Source organism: Piliocolobus tephrosceles, chromosome 2, assembly GCF_002776525.5.
Source record: "Piliocolobus tephrosceles isolate RC106 chromosome 2, ASM277652v3, whole genome shotgun sequence".
Classification (NCBI taxonomy): domain Eukaryota; kingdom Metazoa; phylum Chordata; class Mammalia; order Primates; family Cercopithecidae; genus Piliocolobus; species Piliocolobus tephrosceles.
In genome coordinates, this window is record NC_045435.1 from 84057158 (window position 1) to 84068257 (window position 11100).

General features: G+C 59.1%; 1 protein-coding gene across 1 annotated transcript in view; it reads right to left on the reverse strand.

The window, feature by feature from the left end:
* The window catches only part of STAB1 (stabilin 1), a 28455-nt gene that overhangs the window by 15458 nt on the left and 1897 nt on the right, over nucleotides 1-11100 (reverse strand). The window contains exons 2-21 of the mRNA XM_023195653.2: nucleotides 7605-7741; nucleotides 7157-7272; nucleotides 6819-6904; nucleotides 6682-6751; nucleotides 6183-6278; nucleotides 5801-5911; nucleotides 5376-5572; nucleotides 5012-5142; nucleotides 4767-4894; nucleotides 4385-4473; nucleotides 4049-4186; nucleotides 3782-3922; nucleotides 3544-3606; nucleotides 3144-3257; nucleotides 2991-3044; nucleotides 2669-2749; nucleotides 2025-2183; nucleotides 1193-1255; nucleotides 843-938; nucleotides 510-596 (exon numbers count right to left, since the gene is read on the reverse strand). Coding sequence (XP_023051421.1) covers nucleotides 510-596; nucleotides 843-938; nucleotides 1193-1255; nucleotides 2025-2183; nucleotides 2669-2749; nucleotides 2991-3044; nucleotides 3144-3257; nucleotides 3544-3606; nucleotides 3782-3922; nucleotides 4049-4186; nucleotides 4385-4473; nucleotides 4767-4894; nucleotides 5012-5142; nucleotides 5376-5572; nucleotides 5801-5911; nucleotides 6183-6278; nucleotides 6682-6751; nucleotides 6819-6904; nucleotides 7157-7272; nucleotides 7605-7741 — 2157 coding nt within the window. The remainder of the gene's footprint in view (nucleotides 1-509; nucleotides 597-842; nucleotides 939-1192; nucleotides 1256-2024; nucleotides 2184-2668; nucleotides 2750-2990; nucleotides 3045-3143; nucleotides 3258-3543; nucleotides 3607-3781; nucleotides 3923-4048; nucleotides 4187-4384; nucleotides 4474-4766; nucleotides 4895-5011; nucleotides 5143-5375; nucleotides 5573-5800; nucleotides 5912-6182; nucleotides 6279-6681; nucleotides 6752-6818; nucleotides 6905-7156; nucleotides 7273-7604; nucleotides 7742-11100) is intronic.

Consider the following 11100-nt stretch of genomic DNA (forward strand, 5'->3'; position numbering starts at 1 on the left):
TATTATTATTATTATTATTATTATTATTATTATTATTATTATTTTGAGATGGAATCTCACTCTGTTGCCCAGGCTGGAGTGCAGTGGAGCGATCTTGGCTCACTGCAACCTCTGCCTCCCAGGTTCAAGTGATTTTCCTGCCTCAGCCTCCTGAGTAGCTGGGATTGTGGATGTGTGCCATGACACCAGGCTAATTTTTGTATTTTTAGTAGAGACAGGGTTTTGCCATGTTGACCAGGCTGGTCTTGAACTCCTGACCTCAAGTGATCCACCCGCCTCAGCCTCCCAATGTGCTGGGATTACAGGTGTGAGCCATTGCACCCGGCCTCTCTAATTATTTTTAATTAAAATATGAGAAATAATTTGATCCAACTTTCCACTGCCTGGATGTGAGGACCCCAAGGCCAGAGAGTGGCAGGCTTGGCCCAGACACACAGCCAGTCACTGGCCAACTGGTGAAGGAGTCCCTGTCTTCCCCATACCTCACCCCAGGAGAGGACAGGACTCACATTGCCTTTGCCATAGCAGGGGTTGGAGAAGCCCCCAGGACACTGTGTGCAGTCAGGCCCGAAAAAACCTTTGCAGCAGCCTTGTTCCTGTAAGAGACAGAGCAGGTCCAAGAGACCATCTGGGGTCATGCCCTCCCTGCCCAGGCTGCCTCTGCTCCCTGGCCCCATCTCCAGAGTGAGGGAGTGGATAAGGTTTCTCTGGGACCCCTTTTCCACCGTTAGGCTGCAGTGCATCCTCTGAGGAAGGTAGCCCACTCAGCCCCAGCTTGGGGGCCCCCAAGGAGCAACAGGTGCCCAGGTGACCTGGGAGAGGGCACCCATGCCCATGCTCACCGTGACGGTTTGGTTGCAGTAACTGGCACAGCCCTTCTTTAGCACATTGAGCCCAGTTGGGTCATGGATGTAGACACACTCCTTGGGGAAGATGTCCTGGGTGGGCCATGCAAAGCCAGTCAGTGGGTGTGGGTTCTGGGTTAGCCCCTTTGCTAGGCAGCCCTGGTCAAGGGACCTCTGCCCCGTGGGTCCAGAACTCCCACCCTGGTCCAGTGGGGCTGTGAAGCACTGAGCCTCCAGGTCGGATCTAGCCTCCCAGCCTCTGCTTCCCCCACCCACCCCTGCGACCCAGGGCAGAAACCTCAACAGGCAGTCAGGAGGCCCTGAGGGCTGGGCCAAGGGGTGCTCACCAGTTTCACACTGTTGTGGGGACACGTGCTGGTGTTCAGGGCTTGGCAGTCCACACAGGAGCCCTGGGTAGGGCAGGGGCGGGACGGGGAGAGGGGTTAGTCATCGTTTATTTACTCGGCAAACCCAGAGAAGGGAACATTGAGTGGGGATTAGGGGATGAGAAGAGCCAACCACAGGAAGTCCAGCACTGGTGTTCCAGGCAGGGGAGAGCAGGGGCAGAGGCCCTGAGGCGGACAGAGCTAGAGTCTCTGGAAAACAGCAGAGAGGCCAGAGGCAGGCACAGAGTGAGTGAAAAGGGATGAAGGGGTGGAGGATGCAAGAGTTATCTCAGGCCAGGCACAGTGGCTTACACCTGTAATCCCAGCACTTTGGGAGGCCAAGGTGGGAGGATCACCTGAGGTCAGAGGTTCGAGACCAGCCTGGCCAACATGGTGAAACCTCATCTCTACTAAAAATACAAAAATTAGCCAGGCATGGTGAGTGCCTGTAATCCCAGCTGCTCGGAAGACTGAGGCAGGAGAATCGCTTGAACCCAGGAGGCGGAGGCCACAGTGAGTTGGGATTGTTCCACTGCACTCCAGCCTAGGCAACAGAGCAAGACCCTACTTCAAAAAAAAAAAAAAAAAAAAAAAAAATCTCAAAGATGGAATCATAGTCCTGGTGAGGGTGAGTGTGGGGGAAGCACAGGTGGGTCCCTGGGAGTCTCCCACAGGGCCTCAGAGCCGGCGTCAGCCCAGCCCTGACTTGATGCCTCTGCCTGGGAAAAGGATCGCCACTCCAGCACTGACGAGGGTTAGTGAGCAGGGTCCTGGCTGTGCAGGCGAGGCTCACCGCCACGATCTTGTGCTGCTCCTCGCTGCAGTGCTTGGGCAGGATGGGCAGGATGGTCGGGGGCAGCAGGATGCCGTCCAGCATGTGGATCACACCATTGGCAGCCAGCACGTCTACCCTCTGCAGTGGGACTCCCTCGGGTCCCAGCAGGATGCGCCCCTGCGGCAGAGACCCACTGCCAACCCCCAGCCTGGCTGACCTTGGCCCAGTGGGGCTGCCCGCCTCCACCCCTGCAGCCCAGTTAGCTTGGCCCAGTGGGGCTGCCCGCCTCCACCCCTGCAGCCCAGTTAGAGCAGACAGGCAGCTCAGTGAGATGCTGAAGTCCCCGCCTGCCATGCCAGCCGCCTCTCCCTCAGCTCTGGCCAACGACACTGCTCCAACCTCCGGACCCTTACTCACATGGCTTCTGCCACATGGGGCAACCCTACTGTGTGCTCCACGCTCCTCTTTGGAGTACTCCCCCTTAACCCTCACTGGGCTCCAGCAAAGGAATTTGATCTCTGCCTGCTTCCTTCCCCATGACCCCACCAGGGCCTAGCAGTGTCCTGCCCACCACGGGACTCGGAGCACACAAGGCTGAGAGGCCAAGAGGGCAGCTGGTCACTGCCAGTCACACCATCCGCCCAGGTGTCCATGCACCTCACCTCCTCAGAGATGTTCACAGCCAGGACCTGGTTCGCCGTGGTGAGGATCCGACCTTTGGAGATGAGCTTCTCAACAGTCAGCTGGGGCGAGGGACAGTGTGTCTTTAGGCTGGGGGCTGGGCTCTGGCCACACCTTGGGGCCATGCCCAGTCCTGCCCAGGAGGCTCAAAGCCACTCCCTTGGTCCCCAGGCTCTGTGCTATAGCAGAACAGATGCGAAGGGAGGGGAGATGGAGAAGAGATGGGGCCTCGGGGAAGTCCAGAACCTGCAGGCAGCCCTACTGGGTGCAAGCTGGCCACCCCCCAGAGAAAAGACCTTGCACCTGGCCATGGTTGTAGATATGGTACCGCACCAACTCCTGCAGTTTAGAGAGACCCTGGCAGGGGAGAGAGGGTTTGGCTCCTGGAGGACCTGTGGGGGAGTGTGGAGGTCCTGGTGCCCCCATACCTGCAGCCCCTTCTCCCGCTGAGCTTACCGCTGTGAAGAGGTAGATCAGGCGGCCGTCACGCAAGCTGTCCACAGCCTCATTGCTTGGGGCAAAGACTGTGAAGGGCCCAGGTCCGTCCAGGATGGAGGGCAGCCCACAGTTCTGTGGCGGTGCAAGGGAGGCTCAGGGGGCTGCATGGCCAGCCTCCACCTCTGAGTCCTGCCTGAGCCCTGCCACCTTTGGCCTGCAGGAAACTCCCACTGAGTAAGTAGGAGACATGGGCAATGGGTCCATGCTACCACAGAACCTCAGGCTTGAGGATGGGGGCATGCGCAGAGGCCATGCTACTTCAGAACCCCAGGTCACTGTAGGGCAGAATCTGGGATAATGAGTCCTGGCCCAGAAGCCCAGAAGCCCACATGAGCTAGGGCCCCTCCCCTGAGCTTACCTCCAGGATGGTTTCAAAGCGGCTGAAGGCCTCGGTAGAGGCGAGGATCTGACCAATAGTTCTCTGTAAGGGGGGATGAGTGTGAGGGCCCCAGGGAAGGGGGTGAGGCTGCTTCAGCCCTGGGGGAGAAGCTATGCTCCAGCCCTGAGCAGAATGGCTCCTGGCCACTCACTGCTCTCTGCAGGGGTCTGAGGTCACCCAGCATCACAGGGGAGGGGAAGGGAAGATGCTGGCTCACCTTGGGATCCCCAGGGGTCCCAGAGGGGGGCTGCCACCGCAGGCCAGTGACCACGTGGAAGACACCATTGGCTGCTATGTTGTTGGCCTTGTAGATGTTGAACGTCTGCTGGGGCTGGTCTTTGTACTTGTAGGAGTATTTCTGGTGAGACACAAGAGATCTGGCCAGATCCCATATGCCAGCCCCCTGTCCCGAGGCTCCCTCCCACCTGCACACCCTTGCCAGGCTGTGACTCCTCTTGTTCCCAGGCTGAGGCTTCTCCCTCACCGTGAATTGGTTGAAGGTGACGGTTATCTCCTGCCCGGCCAGCGTCCACCACCTTCGTGTTTGTTGGGTCCTTGTGTCCTCCAGGATGTGCTGCCCTGCAATGATGTGCTGTCTGCAGAGCTGCTGGGCAAGGGATGCCTGCACACACAAGGCAGGGAGCCAAGTGAGCGGTGGGGAGGGCAGTCTTCTTCACGCCACCCCTACCCAAGCAATGGAGGGGACAGGATGCCTCCCAGGCCCTGATGCCTTCCAGGTTCTCAGGCCCTGAAGACTGGGGCCGCATCCAGGGGAGGAGGTGAGGGCCGGTGGCCAGCTCCGCCATGGGGAGGGGCTTACATTCATGGTCCTGGAGGAGAAGGAGGAGATGGATGGCACCAGCACGGTGAACGGGCCTGCTGTGGTGAGGATCTCCCGGCAGCCTTGGTCTGGGGGGGTAGGGCGAGGGAGTATCAGAAGGGAGTTGGGGAGACCCGGGGTGTCTCAGGAGACCCTCGGGCATCAGTCTTGGTGTGAGGGAGTTGGGTGGGGGTATTTGGCCTAGATGTAGGATAGATGGGGGCCTCAAGGTTGGAGAGCAGCTCCTACTCCCTGCGTGCAGCCCCCACAGTTCGCTGTTTGTTCCCACAGCTCTGGGGCAGAGAAACCAGAATCTGCAGAGGCAGCCAGCTGTGCTGTGGGTGAGGGGTGGGGTCATGGGCAAGCAGTGGGGGTCACACACCCATCATGGCCACGGCGACCCTCAGCTGCAGGAACACCCGGCCCGTCTGAGTGGCCTTCTGCACCTCGTGGAGCAGGTGTCCGTAGCAGGCACGCCCATCCCCCACCTCGCTGTCCCTGCACACACAGCTGGGGGCCCAGGGAGAGCCAGTCAGGGTGGAGGCTGCGGCCCCTGCACCCGACGCATCCCCAAAGCGGGCATGCTTGCCCAACCCACTGTCTCTGCTCCAAGGCCCCTGTGCTTACCTGGTCTTCCCATCAGCGGTCGCCTTGCAGGTGGCAGACCGGTCACAGGAGAAGGGGGAGCAGAAGGGGAAGCAGCCCGCAGAGGCGTTGTTGTTGATGCTGACCAGGCCTGGCCGGCAGGTGCAGAAGGCCTGGCCCCCGACAGGGTGGGAGGGGAACATCACGTCCAACCCCAAGAACCACTGGTGTCTGCCCTACCCACAGAGCCCTGCTCAGCCCCTCCCCAAAGAGGACCATTATCCTCCCCCCATTTTACAAATGGGGAAACCGAGGCTACAAGAAGGCCTGCGACTTGTCCAGGGTCCCACAGCCAGTGTGAGCGGGTGCACTGTAGGGGCAGTTCTGGCCTGGGACCCTGGCTCACCTGGCCCGGCTTCTGGTACACACACAAGGTAGAGTTGCTGGGGCAGCCACCAAGGTTGTCAGTGCATGGGTCCTTGGGCAGACACACCATCCCATCGCCATGGTAGTTCTCGGGGCAGTGACACTGAGCCTGCCCCTTGGGGCTCACCGAGCACTGGGCCAGCGGTGAACAGGGTGATGGCCAGCAGGGGTTGGGGGCTGCCAGGGCAGAGAGAGAGCCCAAGTGAGCCAAGCACCCAGGAGCCCTGTCTCCGCCACAGCTTTCACCAGGAAGGCCGGGGCCAGCAGGTTGGCCTAGGCCTTGAGAATAGGCTCCCCTTAGGGATGGCTCTCCCTGCTGTACGTTGCACTTGCTGGGTTAAAGGATGCTCTCCCAGCCCCTGCCCACCCTGAGCTGAAGTCCCTGGCCTCTGAGTCAAGGCTCACCTCGGCATTCACTGCCCTGCTGCGTGTAGCCGGGCAGGCACCTGCAGCTGGGGGCCTCTGCGGAGCACTGGGTGTTTTGGGGACAGCGCAGCTCCTGGCAGATGGGCAGCTCTGAGCAGAGTGGGAAGAGCACGGATGAGCCCAAGTCCAGGCTGGGGCGGAACACAGGGGCAAAGGGGCCCTGCCTGTTCTCTGTGACTCAGAGCAGGGCCCTGCCCTTGCTGGACCTCTGGACAGTGGAAGTCTCAGATGACACCCCTTCCCCAACTAGGCTCCAGGCAGAGGTCCTGCTGAGGTTCAGGCCCCATCCTCACCCAGTCGGCCTCTTTTGCTCTGGCCACAGGGACCTGCTGCCCTAGGCTGTCCCAGTGGCACTGCTCACCTTGATCACAGTGGGGGCCAGTGTATCCAGCAAAGCACAGGCAGCTTCCATCCCCACGTGGCCCATTGTTGCACACGCCGTGCACACAGCTGCACACTGAGAGGGATACACAGAGACAGATGGGACCCCAGCCTCTCCTAGGCACACATCGGGACGTTGGGTCCCTACTTTCTGTATTTTCAGAACTCAGCTCGGGCAGGTACAACCTTAAGAGTACAGAGCTGTGATGCAGGAACACAGGGGTGGTGGGAGCCCACAGAAGGCACTGACCCAGCCTGGGGCTCACCGAGGGCTTCCTGGAGAAGGCTTCTCAGGGGAGTAGCATGTGCAAAGGACTGGAGGTGTGACAAAACAAAGCACATGTTCCTGAAAGGGATGTGCACATCTGAGGGGCTGGGACAGAGGCTGAAGCGACAGGTGGGAGCTGGTTGTAGGGACTGCATCTGCGTGGGCCCCCAGGTGGACACTGGCCCTGCCCTCTTGCCTTGTAAGCACTCACCCGATTGGCAGTCAGGCCCAAACCGGTTGGGGTCTTGGCACTCCTGGCAGGCTGAGCCGCGGAAGTTTTCCTGGTGGTGGATGCACCAAGTCAGCGTGGCCCCTCTTAGCCTCTACCCTACCCTGGCCAGCCCTTACCTGGCACACGCAGGTCCCATTCCTGTCCATGCCATCCAAGCAGGTCCCGTGGCCATTGCATGGGGTCTCAGCGCCCCCAGGGCATTCTGTGAACCCCCACAGAACTCAGCTCTATGCCCAGAACCCTCCGCTTACCCTGACCCCAGCAGCTCTGGCCAACCCCAGACTTGGCCCCTCCCCCAGGGCAGCAAGAGCGAGGGGGCCAAGCCTTGGAGGCGCTCAGTGAGTGTTCATTAAATGAACATGTTGAAGGGGAATGCAGGTGGCTCCTGCAGAGGGCTTGCCCAGAGCTGGGGCTGGGTGTGAGGAGCGAGGCGGGATCCCACTTTCTCCCATACCATAGCACCGGGAACCCCAGTAGCCAGGGCAGCAGGCCTTCTGCACCACTTGCTTCCGGCACTTCCGTCTGCAGCCACTCATGGACACCATAGAGCCCCCCAGCTGTACTTCGTAGCTGGGGGCAGAGGGTGGGCAGGGTGACGGAAAAGGCTCCCACGCACGGCCCCCATCCAGCCTCCCCATACTGGCTTCTGGGGCTCCCACCCACCTCCCTGCTCTGACTGGCCCAGATGAGCACAGGGCCTAGCACATAGCAGGTGCCCCATAAACCCCTGCTGCCCCTGGCCTTTACCCCTTCCTCCCCGCCTGTCTCTGCCACCCAGGAGGGGCCACAGCGGCATAGATAAGTGAGTGCTTCTCCTCATTCTGTGGGCCTGTCAAGCTCCCCCAGACCCTGCCACCCCACAGGATGCTCCTGGACACAGGCAAGGATGGGGTGGCCCGCACCGGCAGTCCTGGGTTATCTGATCCGGGAGCTCCCGAAGCCAGCCAGAGGGACACGTCTGCTTCTTGATGGCTGCGCACGAGGTGCAGGGTACATGAGTGACAAACGTGGTTTTCACATCACAGCCTTTGAACAGCACCTGGGCCACAGGCAAGGTGTGGTCAGGGGCCTGGATCCCACACCCAGCCCGACCCTGTCCTCAGTGCTATAAGGTCTCACACTCCTCCAGCCACCACCTCCCATCTACTCAGTGGGAACGCAGTGCTGATGGGGAAAGCCCTGTGAAAGCTCTCTGTTACAAGTTGTTAATGTCCTAGCGAGTCCTTATGTGCCTGGCCCAGAAGGCTCTGGGTCCACACCCTCTGACACTAGAGAATCTAGCCACGTTGTTCCCCCAGCCCATTTCAGGTGAGGAAACTGAAGCCCAGAACATGGCCATTGCCCAGTCTCATCCAGGAACAGGGTGTGAACCAGGGACTAGAACCTGGACTCCCAGCCTAGTGCTCACTTTCGCCTTTTGTTTAAAGATAAAGAAACAGTAAATGACAGCGCTGATGCTGTCTTGGAAGGACATGGCGACTCCATCCTCAACTCACGGGTGCAGGCACGATGCCGGCTCCAGCCATGCACCGTGGGGCTGGACCTCCAGCCACCACCCTGCTCTGAGCACTTTCCCACGTTGCTACCAAATGACCCTCTCTAACAAAGCGCAAGGGTTTTCTCCGCCGCCCAGAGGTCAGAGACTAAGGGCCCCGGCCCTGGGAGGCTGGGCTCACATGAACAGCTGTGTGCAGGGGCTCTGGTCTGCATGTGTTTGGGCTGGGCAGTCCCAGGGGACAACGGGCCATGCCAGCCTCTAAGGAAACCCAGGGCATCCTGGCTGGGGCCCCAGATGGCTTCCTGAGGGAGGTGATCATTGACTTGGGATCTGAAGGATGCATGAGAGTTGGTCAAGGACAGTGCTCCTGGCCTAGGGGACAGCAGAAGCAAAGGCCAGGAGCAGAAAGAAGTAAAAACAAACGTGTGACAAGACAGGCAGTGGCCTGAGGGGAGGCTGGAGAGGGGCTGGCAGCTGGCATGCAGGAGCTCTGTAAACCTGCACGCCAGGTTGCCTAGGTGAGGCAGAGTCCAGGGCAACCCCATGACTCAGTTTATGGTCTTTTGTTTGTCTTTGAGAAAGGGTCTCACTCTGTTGCCCTGGCTGGAGTGTAGTAGTGTGACCATAGCTCACTGTAATCTTGAACTCCTGGGCTCAGGCGATCCTCCTGCCTCAGCCTCCCAAGTAGCTGGGACTACAGGCATGTGCCACTGTGCCTGGCCAGTTTGTTTTAAATTGGCCCTCTGGCTGCTGCCTGGGGAATAGAGCTGTGGGGGTAGGTGTAGGTGGGAAAGAGGCCATCATCACCTGCAGGTGGCCTGGGACAAGGCAGGGATGGTGGAAATGGATTGGGAGATATTTGAGAGGGCTTGGGGTGGTGAGATGAATCGGGAGATGGTCTCAGCAACTGGGTGGGGTATGGAAGATGTGAGGAGTCCAGCCTGCCACCACGGCATGGGCACAAGGATGCTGACAAAAGCCCCAGGCCTGGAGTCCCATTCACTGGCCTGCCATAGCTCCTGGAAGTCCACCAGCCTTCTACGGCAACAAAGTCCCAGTAACCTTCAGCACTGAACCCAGGAGGCGTGAAGCTAAACTCCCAGTTCTAGTGGGAGGAAGGTGCATAGGGAAGGGCATAGAGTGGAGGGGAGGTGTTTGGGAGGCTTAGGGCATGGCCCGGAGAAGCAGAGACGTTCTCATCTTGAAAAACGCTGACCACACTGTGGTCCAAAAGGAGTGACCCCAGAACATCCCTTTCCTGGAATAATTAACAGATGTGTGGCTTCTCAAAGCAAGAGAAAAGGAGAAATGGTGCCCCTGACACTTTATTATGGCAAATGCCAGGGCCCCAGAGCCTCTGTGCTACCGTGATTTGGCCTTTTCCGCTCATGCCTCTGCGGTCTGCAAACAGGGAAGTTGCTCAGAGCAGCCTGTGTTGAGTGGCGGAGCTGGGATGTTGTGGTCTCGTTCCCCGTCCTGAGGCTTGCCTTTGCTGAGCCAGGGAGAGACTAGGAAATTGGGTAACTTGAGGGCTGAGCAGCTGCTGGCTCAGGGCTGAGGCTTGGCAGGAGATAGGCTCCCCTCAAAGCCACCTGGCCAGCTGAGCAAAGCTGCCAGCATGGTCACCATTCTGGCTGTGGACCAGCTGTTGGAGGAATGGTGGTCAGCTCTGGATAAGGGGTCAGGCTGAGTAAGACTGTGCTGGTCGCACTCTGAGACAGTCAGGGCTAGATAGAGTTAGGGCCCAGAAGGAAGCGGGAGCTTTGGGCCCCGGTGTGGACACTTACTCACAGGACCTGGGTGTTTGTAAACATGTGTAAAATGCTGATGAAGGGTAAGCTGGCTGCCACATCAGTGCTTCTCCAAGACCACAGCTGAGGGGCCCTGCCTCCGCCCCATGGTCTGGAAGGAGCATCGGCAGTCTGAGCCCACATCTTGCCGTTGGTCCAGCTGGGTGGAGTGAGGCTGGATCAGGGCCTGGGTGCTGAGTCAGATTCCCTCCTTCCTGGGGGCACCTCGGGACTAAGCCAGAGCGGGTGCTGTCTCCCCCCACCCCACACCCCCCGCAGACCTGATTTTGCAATGTCTGCTTCCCACAGAGCTGCTGCTAGGGGAAGTTGAGGAGACACGAAGTGTGAAGTCTTTGGTGAGAAGGTGGATGAAATTCTCCCAAGCTGGGACCTGGCTCATGGGGACTTCTTAAGGCTGAGAGCCCAGAATCCAAACCCTGTCAGAGAGGAAGGAACCCCAAACTGCTTCCCCCTACCTTCGGTCAGATCAGGGAGGGCGCAGGGCTGGGTTCTGGACCGTGCTCCTCTCCCACCACAGGTTCCACTGCACATGCCTAGCCACGTGCCCTCAGTGAAAAGCTGCTGAATGGGCAAGTGCTAAGGGCCTTCCTGGAAAGCCTTTCTGCCTTGCTGCCCAAATTCATCTGCACTCCAGTCCTGTTGCTGCCCTTACTGAACAGGTGACCCGGGACATCCCTTCCCCTCAGAGCTTCCACTCCTAATACAGTTCCTTGGTGTCTGTGGGGGACTGGTTCCAGGACCCTCCTCAGATACCAAAATCCACAGATGCTCAAGTCCCTGATAGAAAATGGAATTGAGGCTGGGAGTGGTGGCTCACATCTGTAATCCCAGCACTTTGGGAGGCCGAAGAGGGAGATCGGGAGTTCGAGACCAGCCTGGCGAACATGGAGAAACTCCATCTCTAATAAAAACACAAAAATTAGCCGGGTGTGGTGGCGTGCGCCTGTAATCCCAGCTACTTGGGAGGCTGAGGCAGGAGAATCACTTGTATCTGGGAGGCGGAGGTTGCAGTGAGCTGAGATTGCACCACTGCACTCCAGCCTGGGAGACAGAGCGAGACATCATCTCAAAAAAAAAAAAAAAAAAAAA